Raw genomic sequence first — 21,591 nt, 5'->3', positions numbered from 1 at the left:
AATGAAACTATGTAAATAAAAATCGAATGCTTCTTTGCTCTGCTGTCTTCTCCAGGCTCATCCCTCCCCTCTGGTTCCCTGCAGCTGCCTGGGAGTGAAGGCAGGGGGGCAGAAAGCAGCTCTGCTCTGTTACCTAACATTCAGGACACTGACCAATAGCGTTAGGAGGCAGAGCCCTCTCTACTCATGCAATGGGCACTCTGCTGTGCAGGACTGGGGCAGCTGCCCCTTTTGCCCATAAAGAAAATAGAAAATCACCAGCACTGCAACCTAAAGAGCGCTCTCTGTATTTTTTATTTATTTATTTTTTTTTTTTACAGAGTATCTTTTTGGCTTGATGCTTACTTTCACATATTAGAAACCAAATTAACTGGCTTAGAGTTATCCGTTGAAACACTTAGTAAAGAGATTTCTGAGCCAATCTTGCTGGGGCACACAGCAACAGGCAAAAAATATTGTTCAGTAATATATACCACACTAGCACAGGTCAAAAAACACTAATAAAAAGTTGAAAATAATTTCCAAACATTTATTGATTTGGTACAAAACACGGCCCCATGTCTTCCATGCATGTCCTGACTCTCCTCTTTATTTACAGAATTCATCTGGTCCCCAACTGATGTACAGATAGAGTCTAGACCGCTGAAGACAGCATTTATCATATGACAAGAGAGTCTTTCCTGTCCATCCAAGAAGTATCTCAGAAATCTGTACGGCCCCTGTGCACCTACTGGTCTTCAGGCGCTGGGGGCATACTGCAGAACCAGTCGATCAAATTCATTCTCCTGCAAATTAAACACAAACCAATGATCTCCTGAGCTTAACCACTACCAGGACAGCACACATTATAATAAACAACCTGGGGAGGGGAGAAGAACCCTTTCCAGGAATGTGGAAGGAGCAGCCGCCATCCCAGTTTGATCACTGCCTCCCTGGTGGGGTTACCAGTTAGAAAGCTACCCCTTGTGATGACAAGTTTTCCCTGGGAACTGGGCCACAATTACTGGCTCATTTCACATAGCAAAAAGTAAGTTTATTTGTACATCTCTCTCTTGATAAAGAGAGCGCCCAACTCTGGCCGAATTTTGCAACAAACTATGGTGGAATTGTTCGCTGGTCTGCATGGTGCAAGTGTTCGCATCAATAAAGCGATGCGTACAGCACACCACTGAAACCCAATCCTGCCGTGACCCTATTCAGCACTTTCCATCTTAGACCACTATTTACAACTTGAAAGACTGAATCAATTTTTCTACTGAAAAAGCCCCTGAAGCAGCCTTGCGCGAAACTCTGCCAGAGTTGGACTCTTTTTATCAAGAGAAATGTGCAAATAAATTACCTTAATCTAAGGCAACTGGTCTATCTCATTTTACCATCTGGCTTTGACAGACCATCTTCCGGTCTATTTTGTGAGACCCTCATTCATATAGGCCATGGCATACAGGTCAAGACATGTTTTGTTTATTTAAATGTTACGTAATATTAAATAAACAAAACATGTCTGACCAGTGTTCCCTCACCTATGCAAAATGGTTCAGTTCCCAGTGAAAACTACCATCACAATATTTGGTCATCAATGACCTGAGTCCAATTTCAGTCAGCAGTTGGAAGAGGTAGTGTAGTGTGGTGCTCAGTACAGTGAACTAAGTGAGCAGCACTCGCGAGATGCACTAGGTCAAACCCCAGCTCTGCCACCAACTCAGTGTGTCAAGTGACTGAACCTCCCTTTGTCTCCATGTATTCTGTTTTAATGTGGGTACTTCTCTCCTTTGCAAGCAATCACCCACAGAAGGCATACTTACTCCCCACAGGTGACTGCACGTTTCTGAAGAATTAAATTGTCAGATGCACTGGTGCATCTGAGAACAAGAAGGTGAGATGTAAGGCCTGGAATTTACTACCAAGTTTTACAGAAAGAACTGTTACTCTCCCAGCCCAAGGATGCTCATGGCAAGTTAAGACAGCTCAGAAAGGGTAGATACATTTCTGGTTACCTTTGACTGATACTCCTGAATAAACCGGTGGTTTTTATGGGCATCTTTAAGCTGCGACAGGTAGCGGTTTGTAACCTAGGAAGAAAAATGACAAAGTTGATCATAGTATCAGCATAGTTGCTATCATAGTTTTTGCATTTACCCTATCTTGAAATTTCTTAGCTCCTTTGTTATCAATGTTCCAGTTTCATGTAACTCTCTCTCCTGTTATTAATGTTCCATGTAAACCGGCATGATGTACCTACGAATGTCAGTAAATAAAAAACCCTAAATAAATATATATCCTGTAAATAGGGAAAAACAACAGTGAGACCAATTGTAAGTTATCTGCTAAGTTCTAAACTCTCTAGTTATTTGTTCCTAGCAAAACACACACAAAAAATACCAATATACCCACCACACTCCTTCCCATGCTGCCTCTTTGGCTCCTCACCAGCATGCACTACAGAGTAACACTTTGCTCAGCCCTCCCCGGGATTAAGTGCTTTCCTGGTTCTGGTGAAGACACCTAAGTTGGGATTCACGCTCCAGGTCTCCTGCTGGCCAGGACCTCGCCATAACCACTAAGAATATGCTACAACATTCCCATGCAGACGTGAGGCTGTGAGATCTCTTCTGAATTCTCGCTTTCTGGGCCAGTGACAGCACAGCAGTCACTCCAGACCCAGCTGAACATTCTGGTTTAAAAACTTTTGAGCCAAGCCATGCTCCTAAGACAAAATAGGATGAACACTACATCCGACCAGAAGACAAAGAAATGGCACCCTTCCCCCCCCCCCCTCCAATGTTCTTACCTCTGGAGCTTTGCCTAAGTGCTGAGACAAAACGACAAAGTTGATCAGGGTTTCAGGATAGCTGCTATCCTGAAAATAGAGAAGAAAGACCATCCGTAAGATATCCAGTATGCTCCTAGCTCAAACATGAGGAAATAAAGAACATGGAATTCTTTTAGGAGACGTTCACTATGAGTTCCACGAGATGCCAGTCCTCTCGCTGCTGGTAGGCATTGCCCTTCCAGCAGGCACGCACTCTCCTCCTCGCTAGCACACATTACCTCCCTGACTGCAAGGGATGAGAGGTCTTCCTGACCCATCAGTTACTTTTTAAAGATGAAATGCTTGTCTCATGATAACTCTGAAGGACCAGATGTACTACAGGGCTTTTCCTAGTTTGTAATTTGTAGCTTTAATTCTGGAATCACTCATCGGAGGCTGTGATGAAGGTAAACTCATAAAAGGCAGGCAATAGGTAAGCAGGGTAAACCTTGTCTAGAGCCTCTTGCAGGACTCCCTCAGCATCCTCCCACTTGTTCTGACCCATGTAGCAGGCAGCTTGTCCATTCAGCAGAAGCAGGGTCGCCGAGTACTTATCCGCCATCTCCTGGAAGATGTAGTAAGCATCCTGGAGCTTTTCTCCACCCTAAGAAGAAAAAGTGAGTGCTAGCAGACAAGCAAAGAAAAGGTAACTGGGACCGCATTCCTGACAGTGGTGAGTTAACCCCCCCTGTCACGACTACAACAGCCATAATCCGAATTAGGGATGGGCCCACAAAACAAGACTGTAACCGGTCTAGGAGAGCCACGGGAACGGAAAACCAAGAACTAGACCGATGCCTTGGAAAGGATTTTATTCAATTTATTATGAAACATGCCCGACTTTGGCCAAAGTTTATGGCTGCATCAGGGGCTCTTTAAACTGAGTAACATCCAAAATATAAACTGTAGTATAAAGTATTATCCAGAAATGTGCACTGGTGAGAGATGCCAGAATGGCTTTGAAAACATGTATTAAACAGTTATCCTTAAGCAGTTTTTGTATTGTGCTCTCTGCTGTGGTGTCTCACAGAAGCTTTGTTGCTGCCAAGCATGATCGCATGAAGCGCGATAGATGATTTTAATCTCACAGTGAGGAGCGATGTATCGCGCTTCATGCGATCATGCTTGGCAGCAACAAAGCTTCTGTGAGACACCACAGCAGAGAGCACAATACAAAAACTGCTTAAGGATAACTGTTTAATACACGTTTTCAAAGCCATTCTGACCTCTCTCACCAATGGACATTTCTGGATAATACTTTATACTACAGTTTATATTTTGGATGTTACTCAGTTTAAAGAGCCCCTGATGCAGCCATAAAGCGAAACTTTGGCCAGAGTCGGGCAGGTTTCATAATAAAATGAATAAAATCCTTTCCAAGGCATCGATCTAGTTCTTGGTTTTTCATTCCCACGACTACAACAGCAACAACCTTAAGAGAGAGACACCAACAGGCAGAGTGACAAACAGGCCACACACAGATCACCTTTCTTTCAGTCTGCGGTTACATATCCAAAATGTAGCATAGTCCTAGAGGGTATTTAAATCTCCTTCTTTGGCAATGTTTGTTACATTATTATGTCCCCAGTGGGGTTGGGTAGCAGGGAATTAAACCCAACCCCCATATTATACAGGTTCTCAATCTCAGCCAAAAAGCAAAGAAGGGAGCACCCTCAGCTCAGAGCTCAGACCCTACACTTGGATCCCAGTAAACAGGAAGCTGAATGCAATGCCACCTGGTTTATAAGGCACATAACAGGATTACATGGTACTGAGGAGCCTGTCAAAGGCTACCATTTCTCTTCCTCTATGGGTGAAAACTTATCAAACGTATCACAGTGATAAAGAAAATCTTTACACTACAAAAGGGCCCTCAGTTTAAGAAGCTGGAGATGCAGAAAGGGGAAACTCACATTTGCTATTTTCAAATGCACCCAAAACTTTTGGTTCAAATAAACCATGAGCCCAATAACCAGTGACACAGTGTGTGCGATGCTGCTAGAAAAAAAAATCTTCCAGCTGTGACAAATAAGGGCCCAAAAGAAATACGTATGAAGATTTTATCCCCAAAATAATACGTATCCAGATATTTATCTATCGATACAGTATATAGAAAGCCATAAAGATACAAAAACATAAAGGCAGCTCATCAGTCTGTCCATCCACACCAATTGCTCTGCTCTATGATCCCTATCCCTCCCTCAGACATCCCCCCCCCCCCCCCGGTGCTTTCCATTTTTCATGAATTTGGATCCTTTCCTTATCTCCACCAGGAGGCTGTTCCATGCATTCACCGCCTCTTCTGTAAAGAAATATTTCCTTAGATTACTCCCTTTCACCTTCTTCCCATGAACCCTGGTTACAGAGCCTCCTTTTGGTTGCATGGATACCTTGAGGGTTTTGAAATATCTGTATCATCTCTCTCCTGTCCTGCCTTTCCTTTAGTTCCTTAAGTCTGTCCCATGCATTTTACAACGAAGGCCACTGACCATTTTAATAGACAAACACACCCACACATGCTTTTCTCAGAGGAAAGCTGAAAAAAAAAATACCCTCTAAATTTTAAAGAATCATCATCACAGTATTCCCAAGTGTAGAACTGTAACAACTGCCGGTCTGTAATTAATATCTGAGGGCAATTAGCTATGGCTGCAGATTGATTTTCATCTTAAGTGCTTTGGGTACTCTGAAATTTCTAAAACTCTTACAGTAATGTGTTTCTATAATGATTACACCTTGTACAAGTTTCCTGTCCAAATCTCTAGACTCTTGCTGTTACCACTTCCTACAGTCAAACATCTTTCATTCCAGCAAAATGGTGGGGGAAATCTGCACTCCTGGGGGCAGTGAGTGAATGATGTTACAAAACCAGGAACATTTCAAGCCAAACATCAATGATCTATAGTGCAAAGTGGGCAGCGTCAGAAAAGGGGCGAGTAATGCACTTACCACAGCTAGGTTCACCCAAGCCGTAGCCAGCTGTGTGAGCGTAGCATCTTCATCCTGTTCTTGCATCTTTTTCAGTTCTTTGCTGGAAGCAAAGATACAAACAGAATGTAGAAAAACACAACATGGAGACCAGCAAACAATAGGAAAATTGGTTCTTACCTGCTGCTACCACCTGTTCTTACCACAGCTCAGTCCAGACTCTTGGTTTTTGTACCCCTGCTAGCAGATGGAGACAGATAAAGTTTTACTGACACTGCTATATAACTAAGTGTGCCACCTGCAGTCTCTCAGTATTGACCTGTATCCAAGCCAAGAGAAAAAACAACTATACCAAACTTAACAGACCACCCCCTTCCCAATGAACAGGAGGATGGCGACGCTGTAACCTACTGGAAACATAACTCTGTTCCAAAACATATATAAGTAGAACAAAACAACTTAGCAAATTGCTAACTCTTCATGACATGCGGATCACCAGAACAAGCTGATGACTCGCTCACTTCTTTCCAGAGGTGGATCTCTGGTCTGATCTGTGGTCCCATGGCAACAAAAATTAGCAGGTAAGAACCAAATTTTCCTTTCCAGTATGTACTCAGATCAGTCCAGACTCCTGGGATGTACCTAAGCCCACTAAACTGGGTGGGACCGGGAGAGTCCGGCTTGCAGAACACTCACCAAAACACGCTTCAGTCATAGCCCCAACATCTAAACAATAGTGTCTGGCAAACGTGTGCAGCGACTTCAAAGTTACTGCTCTGCAAATCTCCTGTGGAGATACCTGCTGCTCCTCGGTCCAAGAAGCTGCCTGCGAGTGCCTCGAATGAGCTCTCAAACCATTCAGAACCGAATGACCCTTAGAGATATACACCGAACCGATCGCCTGTTTGAGCCATCGTGCAATGGTGGCTTTGGAAGCTTGACATCTCTTCCTCGGACCATTCCACAAGATGTAAAGGTGATCCAACGTACAAAAATCATTAGTGACTTTCATATATCTTAACACCTGCCAGACATCCAAAAACGTCAGCTTGTTAGCATGAGAAGCAGAGGCGTCCAAGTTCAGAAAAGCCAGAAGCTCCACTGTCTGATTAACATGGAACCCTATGACCACGTTTGGGTGGAAGAAGGGCACTGTGTACAAAGAAACTCCTGACTCTGAAATCTGCAGGAAGGGATCCTGGCAGGACAAAGCCTGAAGCTCAGAAATTCTCCTCGCCGAACAAACAGCCACCAGAAAAGCCACCTTAAGCATCAAATCCTTAACAGTTGCTCTCCTTAGAGGCTCAAACGGAGCCATGCACAAGCTGTAAGCACCAGATTAAGAATCCAAAAGGGACATGCCTTCCGCACTGGCAGCCGCAAATCGTTTCATCTGTGAAGAAAACATATGACATCCGGATGTGCAGACAGGAAACAACCCTGCACCTTGCCACAAAGACAGACCAGGGCCACCACCTGGACCCTCAGAGAATTATAGGCCAGACCTTTGACCAACCCTTCCTGAAGAAAAGGCAAAATATGCGACACTGTAGCTACAAGCAGACACCAGGGCTCGAAAACCTTCCAAACACACATAAGAGAAAGACATGGAAGTCCGCCTGGCCTGCAACAAGATGGTGATAACAGACTTGGGATAACCTCTCCATCTCAGATTTATACTCTTTACAGACAGGCCACAAAACAGAAGTGAACCGCCTGATCCAAAAATATTGGGCCCTGGTGGAGAAAATTCTCCAGACGGCTGAAACTCAGGTGCCTGTCTAAGGCCCTGTTGACAAGATCTGTGAACCAAGGACAGCGTGGCCACTCTGGAGCCATCAGAATAATGTCTCCCAGATACCTCTCTATTCGCCGTATTACCTTTCCCACCAGAAGCCAAGGGGGAAAGACATACAACACATTGCAAGGCCACAGAAGAAACAGAGTGTCGATGCCCTCTGCCCCGTGCTCCTTTCTTTGGCTTTGCATTCTTTCTGGTCACCATCAGATCCATGAGACGAGCCCCACTTCTTGCAAATGAGAGACATCGCCACCTCTGACAGTTCCCACTCTCCCTGGTCCAACTCCTTTCGACTCAGGAAGTCTGCTTGCACATTGTCCACCCCAGCAGTGTGTGACACTGCTATCCTCTCCAAATGATGACCCGCCCAAAGGATCAATTCCTGCACCTCCTGGGCCACCACCCAACTCCTGGTGCCACCCTGTCGGTTGATATAAGCTACCGTAGTGGCATTGTCCGATAGAACCTGCACCGGATGATGGCACAACTGTGGTAGAAAGGCAAGTAAAGCAAAGCACACGTCTCTAATTGACCGATAGACCAAGAAACCTCTTTCTTCAACCACTGGCCCTGACACTCAGCACCCCAGCCTGAAAGACTAGCATCGGCCATGACCACCACCCAATCTGGGATCTCTAACTCCATACCTCGGCTCCAGACTGGACTGAATCAGCCACCAGGAAAGACTGTCTCCGCCTTCCCCCTCGAGGGGCAGAGAGAGATGAAACTCCCAACAATGGGTTCCACCAAGAGAGAAGAGCCCTAGTTAGAGGTCGCATATGCACAAATGCCCAAGGAACTAATTCCAGGGTTGAAGTCATAGAACCCAGGACCTGTAAATAGTCCCATACCCTGGGCACCAGAAGCGCTAACAGGTGACGAACCTGCTCTTCAGCTTCACAATCCTATCCTCCATGAGAAATGCTCTCCCCTTCCTCATGTCAAACCACACCCCCAGATACTCCAGGGACTGAGAGGAAACAAGATGACTTTAGGCGCAATTGACCACCCAGCCTAACAACTGTAGGCGCTTCAGCACCGACTGCTGACACAGGACTTCCAACTTTGCCTGAATGAGCCAATCGTCTAGGTATGGATGCACCAGCAGCTCCTCTTCTTAAGGTCAGTGCTACCACCACCACCATCACCTTGGTGAAAGTACACAGCACCACTGCTAGACCGAAAGGCAGGGTCCGAAATGGAGGATGTTCCCAAGTATCATGAACCTTAGGAATCTTTGGTACCCTTGCTTGATAGCTATGTGAAGATAGGCCTCTGTTAGATCTAGAGATGTCAAACATTCTTCCTTGCACACCATTGCAATGAGCGACCTTAGTATTTCCATACAAAAACGTGGAACTCTGAGGGCTGCAATTACCTTTTTTAAATCTTTGGCAACGGCTGGATCAGGGCAAGATGGCGTCCTAAGCAGAGCCGTGAACAAGAGCTGCTCTAAATTTCCTGTTCATTGCTTCGTTTAAACTTTATGCCGCCCAAACGCAAAGGGAGGGTTTTTCCCTTTATTTCAACTCAACTCACCGAGCAGGCTCTTATTACCAACTTCATGACTCCCGGAGCTGCAAACTGTCACTACCCCTCAAACCTTTTAGGTCTAAGATTGAATCTTCAGAATAACTATAATTAAGTTCCTCAGTTTCCTCCTCGTGCCTTCTCAGCCTCTATCAGTCCATGAACCCAGGAGAAGAAACTGAAGCAGCACTTTGTCCCATTCAGAATGCCTGGTACAGACAACTTTAAAATTCCAATGAGATAAAATGCCCAGACTGACTAGGAGGAGCAACAACTCTGCAAGGATGATGTTGCACCCTTAAAAAGGCAGACTCCAACATGGCTCCAGAAGAAAACATCATGAATTCCAGCCCATGGGCTCCAAAGATAAGAGGACCCAGTTCGGCACTCATCCCACCAGTGGGAACAGACTGCACTGTGAACCAATGTGGTCCCCCCAGTGCAGAAAAATCATCCTGAGCGCCATCCTCCTTTCTATGTGCGCAAATGCGAGAAAGAGAACTTCCTCCCCGCTCCCCCATCTGCCTTTGGGTCCTCAACTGTAAACAGAGCAAGGTCTTTATTACTGTGCTCCAACAGAGCAAACATAGCTCTGACTTGCCACAAGCTAAACTAAAATGTCAGAGAGAGGATCAAACAGCATTCATCACGAAAAACTGCAGAGGTCCTTGCTGATTCACTCGATGTCAACAAAAATTCACAGCAGGTTTTGGGGGGTTTTTTTTAAGAAAAAAAAACAACTTTAATAAGCTAAGGTAGAGGGAGCAACAAGAACTTAAGGTTCTTTTCCTATTTTTTTGTAGAGGAAGTTCAGCCAAGACACAGAAGAGAAGAAGGGGGGAGTCACAGATTAAAATCTGAAGCCCACAATCAAAACTTCTGGAAGCTCTCCGATCTAGGATTTTAACCCAAATCCACTTAACCAGGCTTCAGTCATAGTACAGGAAGTCTGCCTAACATCTGCTGGAGACAGAATACTGGCAGGCTGAGGCTGGCACAGGAGCCTATACAGTGTGATATCAGCAAGCCTGCTGTTCTCTGTCTCCATCTGCTGGTCAGGGGGCATAACCCATGCATCTGAACTGGTCTGGCTGAAGAGGAAGTCATCATCATTGTTTATTTATGACATGCGTTTCCACCAAGAGTTCAAAACGAGGAATAGTGCATCAGAATAAGTGAAACATAACAATATTATTAGGCTTATATGATATTTGAATGCAACCTACCCTTTACTCTCAAGAAGTTACAAGACAGTATTAATATAAAAGCAGAAAGTGACAGGGATCTCTTTAAATAACAGAACATTAAAATAATCCTCGACTCTTAAGCAAACTGAGCTTTGGACTCTCTTCCTTCCCCCAAAGTAACTTTTATACACAGTGTTTCCACAAGACAAATCTCTCATTAGAATTACAACATTCTGCGACTCTTAATGCCTTCGGTATAAAGAGGGAATGAGGTATTAGGTCACACAGGGTTTCACATCCACTGAATTAATGCCATGGCATCCCATAATATAGCTCCACTACTGTGCTATGGCACACAATTTACTGCACCAGGGTTTACTAGCCCAGCTTCTTCACTATACCACCAGACTTTTTATGCTTTGCCCTGGTATACTGGGAGACTGAACATGACACCAGGTAACTGTGACTGCTGTTCTGGAAAGTTGATCACCCATTTTATACTCCCTAACTTAAGAGCCCTCCTTCCCCCTCCAAAAATAAATGTGCTTCCTCCTAGGAGGGGAAATACACATATGGCTATATAGCCTTCTCACTTCAAAAAAAGATTGTCTATTGTCGGAACCAGGAAAACTTCTACAACTCCCACTGTTTATCAATAAGCTCCATGATGTACACAAAGGATTATTTATCTCCACAAGTACAGCTAAGGAAATGTTGTCTAGCTATGGCAACTTACTGCTATAGAAAGAGTTACAATGGCTCAACCTCAGTATACCAAGGGAGTCTCACATTATCCCAATTCACACAGGACATGCCCCAATCTAGTTTTTGTGCTGGACACAGCCCATTTCCCATGGCACAAATGTTGATGGCACACTAAAAGATACACAGCTTTCCAGGTTCTGTGGCTGGCAGCTTCATGTATCCTTAGCAGATTAGAAAGAATAACTGGGCAGACTGTATAGGCCATTTAGCCTTTTTTCTGCAGACAACCTGTGTCACACTCCTAAACAAACATGAAGAACAGTCATTTACCGGGCAAGATCCAGCCTGTCAAGCTTCAGCAAGGTCTGTATTATCATAGCCGAGCTGAAAGGAAACAAGAGCAGATTTAAAAAAAACCCCAAACAGTCTACTATTTCTGCAGACTTAGACATATTGTTCAGATTACTTACCTGGTAATCTTGTTTTCCTTAGTGTAGACAGATGGACTCAGGACAAATGGGATAGTATCCGCGTGCTAGCAGTTGGAGACGGATCTGACGTCAGCACAGGGGCGTGTATATATCCCCACAGGAAGCGCAGCTGTTCAGTAATCTTCCTTGCAAAAGCTGTTATGGATGTGTGTACTGACGCTCAATGAAAAGTAAAGAAAAAAAAGTGAAAACAGGCCTCCCCTGACCGATTGACAGTGGCCGGAGACCGCCAGCCTTCCCAACCGGAAGGCGTGGATATAGGCAGAGTGTACGCTCTTAGGAACACAAAGGTCAAAGGCGTACCCGGAATCAGTGAAACCCATGGACACAGGCAGCTGGGCGGGATGCTGAGTCCATCTGTCTACACTAAGGAAAACAAGATTACCAGGTAAGTAATCTGAACATTTCCTGGCGTGTAGCCAGATGGACTCAGGACAAATGGGATGTACCAAAGCTTTACACCCCGCCTGGGCGGGAGGCTGCCTGAGGACCATGCAGTACCGCCCTCGCAAAGGCCGAGTCCTCCCTGGCCTGGACATCCAGACGGTAGAACCGAGAAAAGGTATGGAGGGAGGACCATGTCGCCGCTTTACAGATGTCCGCCGGTGACAGCATCCGGGATTCAGCCCAAGACGCCGCTTGGGCTCTGGTAGAATGAGCCTTAACCTGTAGAGGCGGAGCCTTCCCAGCCGCCACGTAGGCGGCTCTGACCACGTCTTTAATCCAGCGGGCAATGGTGGGCCGAGAGGCCGCTTCACCTTGCTTCTTCCCGCTGTGTAGGACGAACAGATGGTCTGTCTTCCGCAGGTCTTGAGTCATTGTCAGATACCTGGGCAGCAATCTGCCGAGGTCGAGATGGCGTAATAAACGGCCTTCTTCAGATTTCTGCAAACCTACCGTGGTAGGCAAGGATATGGTTTGGTTAAGATGAAACTGTGAAACCACTTTAGGGAGAAAGGAGGGAACCGTCCGAAGATGGATAGACTCCGAAGTGATACGTAGAAAGGGGTCACGGCAGGACAGCGCCTGTAGTTCAGAGACGCGGCGTGCGGAGCATACGGCCAGCAGGAATACCAACTTCAGGGTTAGAGACCGTAGAGACAAGCCCCGAAGGGGTCGGAAGGTGGATCCCGCAAGGAAATCCAGAACCAGATTAAGGGTCCAGAAGGGTATAGGCCACTTTAGTGGCGGACGAATATGCTTGACGCCTTGCAGGAAACGAGAAACATCAGGGTGCTTGGCGATAGTCTTGCCACCTCTCCTGGGTCCATAGCACGATAGTGCCGCTACCTGAACCTTGATGGAGCTGAGGGAGAGACCCTTCTGAAGCCCATCCTGCAAGAAATCCAACACAATAGGAATAGTGGCGGCATGTGGACTGGTGCCATGAGAGTCGCACCATGCTTCAAAGATTCTCCAGATCCGTACGTAGGTGAGGGAAGTGGAAAACTTGCGAGCCCGGAGGAGTGTAGTAATCACAGGCCCCGAGTAACCCTTTTTCTTCAGTCGAGCCCTCTCAATGGCCAGACCGTAAGAGAGAACTGAGCCGGATCCTCGTGCAGAATGGGACCTTGACGTAGAAGGTCCTGGAGAGGAGGCAGGGGGAGAGGCTCCCCAGCCAGCAGGCGTCTGAGGTCCGCGTACCAGGGTCTTCTCGGCCAGTCCGGGGCCACCAGAAGAACTAGGCCCTGGTGTGACCGAATCCTGTGGATGAGGGCACCCAGTAGAGGCCACGGGGGAAAGGCATATAGAAGAGTCCCCGGAGGCCACGGCTGGACCAGAGCATCGATGCCGTGCGAGCACGGGTCGCGCCTGCGGCTGAAGTATCTGGGTACCTGAGCATTGGACTTGTCTGCCAGTAAATCCATGGCCGGGATCCCCCAGTGATCGACAATCATCTGGAAAGCTGTGGGGGACAGCTGCCACTCGCCTGGATTCAGGCGTCCCCTGCTGAGGAAGTCTGCTGTGGTATTGTCCTTCCCGGCAATGTGGACGGCGGAGATGTCCCGCAGATTCGCCTCTGCCCAAACCATGAGTGGGGCGATTTCCAGAGATACCTGTCGGCTTCTGGTTCCGCCCTGACGGTTGATGTAGGCCACCGTGGTGGCGTTGTCGGACATCACCCTGACAGCTCTGTGCCGCAGCTGCGGAGCGAAACGAAGGCAGGCCAGTCTGACTGCCCGGGCTTCCAGGCGATTGATGTTCCATGTGGACTCCTCCCTGTTCCAACGCCCTTGCGCAGTGAGTTCTTCGCAATGTGCTCCCCAGCCGCTGAGGCTGGCATCCGTGGTGAGCAAGATCCACGTGGGCGAGGACATCCGCGACCCCCTGCTCAGGTGGTCGGACCGCAACCACCACCGCAGCTGGGTCCGAACATGGACCGGCAGAGGGAGGCGCGTGGAATAGGCTCGGTGATGGGGGCTCCAGCGAGAGAGCAGGGAATGCTGTAGTGGTCTCATATGGGCTCGTGCCCAAGGCACCACGTCCAGAGTGGAGGCCATGAGACCCAGAACTTGCAGATAATCCCAAGCTAACGGCCGACTGGTTCCCAACAGATACTGGATACGCTGCCGAAGTTTCAACTGTCTCTTGGACGTAAGACTGCCCGTGTCCGCCCGAGTGTCGAACCGTACCCCCAGATATTCTATGGACTGGGAAGGCTGTAGGCAGCTCTTGCTGAGGTTGATGACCCAGCCCAAGCTTTCCAGAAGGGCGATCACCCTGTCGGTTGTCCGCAGGCTCTCCGCTCGGGACTTCGCCCTGATCAACCAGTCGTCTAGGTAGGGATGGACCAAGATCCCGTCCCGCCTGAGTGCCGCCGCCACAACCACGATCACCTTGGTGAATGTCCTCGGGGAGGTGGCCAACCCGAAGGGGAGAGCTCGAAACTGGAAGTGGCGGTCCAGAACCTTGAAGCGGAGGAAGCGCTGATGATCCGGATGTATCGGAATATGAAGATAGGCTTCGGACAGGTCTAATGCCGTGAGGAACTCTCCGGGCTGGACTGCGGCTTTGACGGAGCGCAGAGTTTCCATGCGAAACCTCGGCACCCGTAAGTACCGATTGAGGGATTTGAGGTCCAGCACAGGCCGAAAAGTGCCCCCTTTCTTGGGTACTATGAAATAAATGGAATAGTGTCCAGAATTCACTTCCCAGGCAGGCACCGGGAGGATGGCGTTCAAGGTCAGGAGCCTCGTCAGGGTGGCCGCCAATGCTGCCTTCTTGAGCGGGGAACATGAAGACTCCACAAACTTGTCCGGAGGAAGATGATGAAAGTCCAGATAATACCCCTCTCGGATAACTGCGAGGACCCACTGGTCCGACGTGATCTCGACCCATCTGGGGTAGAAGAGGGTCAACCTGCCCCCTATGGCTTCGTCCCCCAGAGGAATCGGCAAATTCTCATTGTGGGATGCGACCGGGACCCCCGCCCGGCCCGTTCCCCCGTCTGCGCAGCCTGGACCGAAAGGACTGATTCCTGGCCGGAGGACGCGGCGTCTGGTAGCGCCCTCTATATGGAACAAATCGCTGTGAACCCCTGCCCCTGGAGGGCCGGGGACCGGAGCGCTGTCCCCTCCTGGACCGGTCTTCTGGTAGGCGAGGCACAGGAGAGGCACCCCAGGAAGCGACAAGCTTATCAAGGTCACTGCCAAACAGAAACGAGCCCTGAAAAGGCAATTTGGTGAGGCGAGACTTGGAAGGGGCATCAGCGGACCATGGCTGGATCCATAGGTGTCTCCTGGCGGCCACGGAAGACGAGATCCCCTTAGCCGTGGTTCGAACCAAATCCGATGCGGCATCGGTGAGGAAGGAAAGAGCGGGCTCCATGTCAGCCGCCGGAGCGTTGTTCCGGACCTGAGACAAGCAGGCACGAGTGACCACCGTGCAACAGGCCGCAATCCTCAAAGAAAGAGCCGCCACCTCAAAATTTTGCTTCAGAATGGCGTCCATCCGCCTGTCCTGGGGCTCCCTGAGGGCCAAACCCCCTTCCACAGGAATGGTAGTGCGCTTGACCACAGCGCTAATTAAGGCGTCCACCTGAGGGCATGCCAGGAGGTCCTGGAGAGCCGGTGCCAATGGGTACATGCCTTTCAGGGCCCGGCCCCCTTGAAAGGAGGCCGCCGGTGCTGCCCATTCCAAATCAATGAGTTGCTGAGCTGCCTGCAAGAAAGGAAAATGGCGGGCTGTAGGACGAAGACCTTCCAGCAGGGGGTTCTGCGCAGAAGGAATCGAAGCACTGGGTCCAGTGATCTCCAACTCCGCCAGACACTGAGACACGAGGTCCGAGAGGTCCTCCTTAGGGAAAAAGCGCCGCATAGTCCGGTATGGCGCAATCCCCGGGGGGAGGTCCCCTTCGTCCGGGAGTTCGGACTCGTCCGGTGAAACCTCCAGGTCCGAGTGATCGGGACTGTCCAATAGCGGGAGGTCCCGCTCCCGAGAAGGCTGCGAGGGTCCCGGAACCGGATCCCTAGAGGCTGCCATCATGGCGGCAGCCGCAGTATGCGCCGGAGACGCCGCCCCCGCAGGAACCGCAGCAACCGCCGGAAGAACAGGCGCAGCAAGGACCGTAGGGGCAGGACGCGAAGCCGTCTGCATCTGGACAAAGGCATGAATTCCCTGAAAAAGATCCACCCAGGAAATGGAAGCCGCCACAAAACGCCGGGGTACCAGATCCCCCGGGATTCCCGAGCGGTCGAGACCGCCTCCCAAATCCGGGGTAGCCGCAGGTGAACTATCAAAAAACTGCGGCTGAGATTGGTCCTGGCCGGAGGGTCCCCCGGCCGCCGCACATTGGGTACACAGGGAGTCGGGGTCAGTACCGCGCGTGGCACGAAGGTGGCACGCGGAGCAGAGGCCCAGAGCTGAAACGTCTAGGGCAAGTGGCGGCGCAGCTGCGGCCGCGGCTGCGAGCTGATCCATGAGCAGAATATAGCAAGCGTGCGCTTCCTATGCGGCAGCAATAGGCGCAGGCTAGAACAGGCGCACAATAGCAATAGGATGCGGCAGCAATAGGCGCTGAATAGAGCAAGCGCACAATAGCAAAGGCAAGCGGCAGCAATAGGCGCTGAGCAAAACAAGCGCACAATAGCAATAAGAAGCGGCAGCAATAGGCGCTGAGCAAAACAAGCGCACAATAGCAATAGGAAGCGGCAGCAATAGGCGCTGAGCAAAACAAGCGCACAATAGCAATAGGAAGCGGCAGCAATAGGCGCTGAGCAAAACAAGCGCCCAATAGCAAGAGTATGCAACAGCAATAGGCGCTGAAAAAACAGCCGCACAATACGAAGCAGGTAGCAATATACACCTAAGGGCAGTCAATAGGCATACAGCAGCAATATGCGGCACATACTCACAGTGGTAGCCAAGAAGCAAGAACAAGGAGGAGAGGAAAAAATAAAAATAAAAGCCGCGCCCATTACAGGCGCGGAATACCTGAGTAAGGCCACAAATGGCGTCCTCCACAGCTTGCCACGCCGCCGGTCCTCTAGATAGCGGAGACCTGGGTGAAGAGACGTACGCCGTACCAAATCGGCAGCGCTGCCGGGCAGGATCACAGGCGGTCTCCGGCTGCGAGGGGAAAGGGCCGATACCTTTCACCGCCGCGGTTGAGGCACTGCACCCGCTACCTCGTCCACGCCGGGAGCGAGGGCCTCGGCTGAACCGAGGACTTACACCTCCGGGGGACCACGGGAGTCACCCCGGGAAGCTCAACTGGGGGGCACGGCCAGAACGGCCCCTGAGGAGCGCGGGGCTCAAAAAGGTGTTGAAGAAAGGTAAAGTAGAATCTAGAAGAGAAGAAAACAAAAATGAAAGTAGTCTTGGAAAGCACGCTGAACCAGCGTGCAGGCACTCCAAACTGCTTTGGAGACGGAAATTACTGAACAGCTGCGCTTCCTGTGGGGATATATACACGCCCCTGTGCTGACGTCAGATCCGTCTCCAACTGCTAGCACGCGGATACTATCCCATTTGTCCTGAGTCCATCTGGCTACACGCCAGGAAATGGCATTTTACTGCTGTAGTGAACTCCCAAGATCACAGCTCCTTCACAGGCAGTAGAGGTGTTTCTCTGATTTACCCCAAAACATATGCTCCACCTGTAGTTGGGGGAAGTCCCTGAAGAGTTAACATGGCAGCCCACAGCAAACCCGGAAGGGAAGAGTAGTGCTGCAGGCAGCTGTTCCATGCAGGCAGGAACAAAGAGAGGTAGCGACAGTGGCTCAAGGCAGCTAGCAGAGCATCTGGGTTTGCAAAAAGTTCCCAAGCCACACTGATGCCTGCCCTATAAAGACACAATACATGGTAGGAAGGACACCGCTGATGCCCCCCTGTGGTGCTGCACCCGGGCAGCCACCCCATTTGCACCTCGCTCCCCCCCGCCCTGGCACTGAGGACACCCTATTACTCATTGAAGCACTTACCACTCCAAACTTTCCCCCTGGTGAAGGGTGCGCAAAGCTGCATCTATATTCATGTCATGGAAATAGATTGAGGCAGCCATCAGCAGAAAAGTAGTGTTTGTGACATCCACGCTCTTTGCCATCTTCTTATCCAATTCAGCAACAATGGTATCTCTGGGAAAACAACAGCACAGAAAGTATAACCCAACTCCTTCCTGCTATGTTCAACATTTAATGCAAGATACTGTAGAGTCTCAGTCAGCTTGTGGATGGTACAATGAGCATGCTACTGGACTGTCGCCTAACCCAAGTGCTGGGAACGCTGTGAATAGTTTGATGACCAGAAAGAATCACCTTCCTTACCTCCGGCTCTCGTCAGAAAGATACTCTGCAAACATTCGGACAGCTTGGAGTTCAGCACTGGAGTTTGTTCTGATTTCATCCAACACCACACCATATTTCCTCTTAAATATTAACAAAATTTCTTCTTAGGCTCCCTCCAATTTGATACACAATTTCATTTAAAAAAAAATATATATTTTTACCCAATTACTCTTTGTGATAATTTAACTTTTATATCAGTTAGAGAGGAATTTTATCTAACATACTAAAACAGGAGATCAAGTATACTTCACAGAAAATGCCCTAGCTAGAATAACCCTTGGTCATGACAAATTTCCTCAGTTGCATATAAACTCTCTCAGACTAACAGATTAGTGAAAATAATTAGAAATTATAGGGAACAGGCCTCAAAATGCTTGGGAATGAAGTGCTAGCTAGTACTGTCACAATGCCTGGGAAACTGGAATGGGCTATCAAAATGGTGCAGAACCTGCCTGACAAACCCTTCAAGGTGGTCAAGGAACTCAAAATAAACTCTCTAAAAATACTAACGAAAATAGGGATAAGATAGAAACTAAGCAGGCTTCAAAACAGTACCAGATAAAAATATTTTCCATAAGAAAAGGACCACGAAATTATGGTGGAAGGACTTAGAGGAAAGTAAGGTGGTCAACTACTAAAAACTCAATCTGTTCTGGAGAAGACTGCAATCTTTGGAGGTTATGAAAACTTTAAGAGGATCAACAAGTAAATTGTCCTAGTAAGTGAGATCTCATATACTCATGTTCTACGCTATGTTCTTGATCCTCTACAACAGGGGTCGGGAACCTTTCTGGCTGAGAGAGCCATGAACGCCACATATTTTAAAATGTAATTCCGTGAGAGCCATACTAACTACAACCCCCCACCCTCCTGACTCCCCCAAGACCTACCAAATTAATGTACTACAACCCCCTACTCTCCTGACGCCCCCAAGACCTGCCAAATTAATTTATTACAACCCCCCATCCTCCTAACCCCCCCCCCCCCCCAAGACCTGCCAAAAGTCCATGGTGATCCAGCGGGGGTCCAGGGCTCGCAGACAAATCTTTAATAAAGTAAAAATCTAACAAAAACCCCCACCTTCCTAACGCCCCCCAAGACCTCCAAAATTAATTTACTACAACCCTCACCCTCCTGACCCCCCCCCCCCCCCAGACCTGCCAAAAGTCCCTGGTGGTCCAGCGGGGGTCCGGGAGCAATCTCCTGGACTTGGGCTGTCGGCTGCCAGTAGTCAAAATGGCGCCGTTGGCCCTTTGCCCTCACTATGTCACTGGGGTCGACCAATGGCGGCGGTAGCCCCTGTGACATAGTAAGGGCAAAGGGCCGTCGGCGCCATTTTGACTACTGGCAGCCGACAGCCCAAGTCCAGGAGATCGCTCCCGGACCCCCGCTGGACCACCAGGGACTTTTGGCAGGTCTTGGGGGGGGGGGGGTCAGGAGGGTGGGGGATTTTGTTAGATTTTTACTTTTTTATTAAAGATTTGTCTGCAAGCCAGATGCAACCATCAAGAGAGCCATATCTGGCTCCCGAGCCATAGGTTCCTGACCCCTGCTCTACAAAGTATCAAAACCTATAGCAGGGTTTCCCAAATGGGATTACAAAACTTTCGACTGTGGTCACAAGTGCCTCACATAGCAGCACTCTTCAGGTAACAACAGCAGCAGCATGGCAGTCAGTGTGGGGCCTGTGAACCAGCACACACTCACAGACCCTGCAGTGGCACCACCCTTGCATTAGTTTCTATGTTAACAGGAAGCATCGCACGAGGAGGGATCAAGACCACTGCAGATTCTGTGAACTTGCTCTAGCCCACAGGCTCCATGCTGACTTTCATTAGTAATGCTACTGGCAGATCATCTTTGGGCTTGGGACCAAAGATGATCTGCCAGTACATGCGCTGGTTGGTGGAGATGGTCACTGCTCCTCTCTCCTTGCTGACCACTAAACCTGCCCAAGAGAAAAAATGTTGCCTCTTGTCATCAGGCTGCCCTCTCTTCCCACCAGTTGTTTATCCACCTTTGGCCCAGGTCCCAAAGGGAAATGTTGCCACTGAACCTGGCCCAGGGGTTGCTTGGAGGAGGGTCTAATTTGAAGGGAAAGATGAGAGGCAGAAGGGGGTTTGATAGTTGGATAAGGTGGAGGGTGTGAGAAGGGGAAATTTCAGAACATCAACTGGGAGTTTGTAAGTATCTAGAGGGGTATGTTAGCAAAGGGTTGGAGGTGAGAGATGATGGGGTGAAAGGGAAAGGATGAGAGACTCAATTGGGGGTTATAAGGGCTTGGGGAGAGAGGATCAGCTAGGGAATGCAAAATAGGCTGCAGGGAGTGAAAGAGGGATGGGCTGAGGAAGTGAGAGGATCAGAGGTTGAAAGAGGGTGTCCACTACACAAAAAGTTATGAGAAGAAAACCTCTGATGGGGAAGAGGTTAAAAGAGGGGATTAGCTGGAGTATGTATGTGTGTGTGTGTGTGGGGGGGGGAGGAGTGGCGGGCTTGTTGGAGGGGACTACAGCCCTACTAATTGGTTTTGGTTGTCCTCTGGGGTCATGCGAAGTTTCAAGTGCAAAAATGGAATCACATTAGTTAAAAGAGTGGGAAGCCCTGAACTACAGAGATTCCAGGAAATACTTAGGACAGATGCAGAGGGATGACTGTAGTAGGGTCTGTGGTGACACAATAGCCGCGAGGTCCTTTAGTTGCTAAAATTCCCTACATTAAATAATTGAAAGTTATACATAAACGTAGACAGCGAGTGTAAACAGCACACACAACATATTCCATCGAGAACGGAACACGCACCTGAGCGATGTATGCTCTATATAAGAAAACATCTCGTTCCACTTCCTTCTCTGCGCTGGAAACCTAGGATAAGCATCAAGGTGTAACAAAATCAATTCTTGCAAATCAGAGACTGACATTTCCCCATGTACCGTACCTTACCCGGAAGATAAATACATGAACTTAACCATACTGAGACATGACATCAGAAGCGGCTAATCCTATGGCCTGGAAGCTCGCGGAGTGAGGCAGGGAAGAGATTTTGGGGGGCACCCCGCTTTCGCTTCCCCTCCCCCATCTCTGGGGCTGGGGAAAGCCGGGGTGAAGACAGCCAGTGTGTCCCGACAGAGGAAGTGGCCTTAGAACAACCGAGAGAGGGGGGAGTAGTGAAGGCCCTCGGTTCTCACCTTCACTTTCTGCGCCTCGTTGATGCACTGCTGGTAGCTGCCAATGTAAAAGGAATTTTTCACATCGAAAAGCTCATCCACCTCTCCTTGCTGTGCCGCCATCTTTCACTTTCCAGCCACCGTGCCGGTACACGTAGTAACTTGTACGTCATATCCGGCTGGGTGTAGGC

General features: G+C 48.9%; 1 protein-coding gene across 1 annotated transcript; it reads right to left on the bottom strand.

Moving 5' to 3' along the window:
- Positions 1-508: 508 nt before the first annotated feature.
- On the bottom strand, positions 509-21,582 carry COPE (coatomer protein complex subunit epsilon). Its single transcript, XM_029613901.1, has 10 exons — positions 21,422-21,582; positions 21,036-21,098; positions 18,216-18,316; positions 17,874-18,026; positions 11,291-11,344; positions 5,759-5,840; positions 3,258-3,413; positions 2,789-2,857; positions 1,995-2,069; positions 509-785 (listed from the first exon to the last, which is right to left on the bottom strand). Exons 1-10 carry the CDS (start codon positions 21,521-21,523, stop codon positions 738-740), a joined length of 903 nt encoding a protein of 300 aa, XP_029469761.1. The 5' UTR covers positions 21,524-21,582; the 3' UTR covers positions 509-737.
- Positions 21,583-21,591: the final 9 nt, after the last annotated feature.

Source organism: Rhinatrema bivittatum, chromosome 8, assembly GCF_901001135.1.
Source record: "Rhinatrema bivittatum chromosome 8, aRhiBiv1.1, whole genome shotgun sequence".
Classification (NCBI taxonomy): domain Eukaryota; kingdom Metazoa; phylum Chordata; class Amphibia; order Gymnophiona; family Rhinatrematidae; genus Rhinatrema; species Rhinatrema bivittatum.
Note: the sequence above shows the minus strand (reverse complement) of the source record. Positions and strands in the feature narration are given on the sequence as shown.

What these genes read in the sequence shown, in the direction of transcription:
- COPE (XM_029613901.1), bottom strand. Translation starts at nt 21,523, where the DNA reads ATGGCGGCACAGCAAGGAGAGGTGGATGAGCTTTTCGATGTGAAAAAT. An exon ending in ACGAGGCGCAGAAAGTGAAG is followed by an intron (nt 21,099 to 21,421) that starts GTGAGAACCGAG and finishes TGCTTATCCTAG; the next exon opens with GTTTCCAGCGCAGAGAAGGA. An exon ending in CTTGGGTGAACCTAGCTGTG is followed by an intron (nt 3,414 to 5,758) that starts GTAAGTGCATTA and finishes TTTTCTTCTTAG; the next exon opens with GGTGGAGAAAAGCTCCAGGA.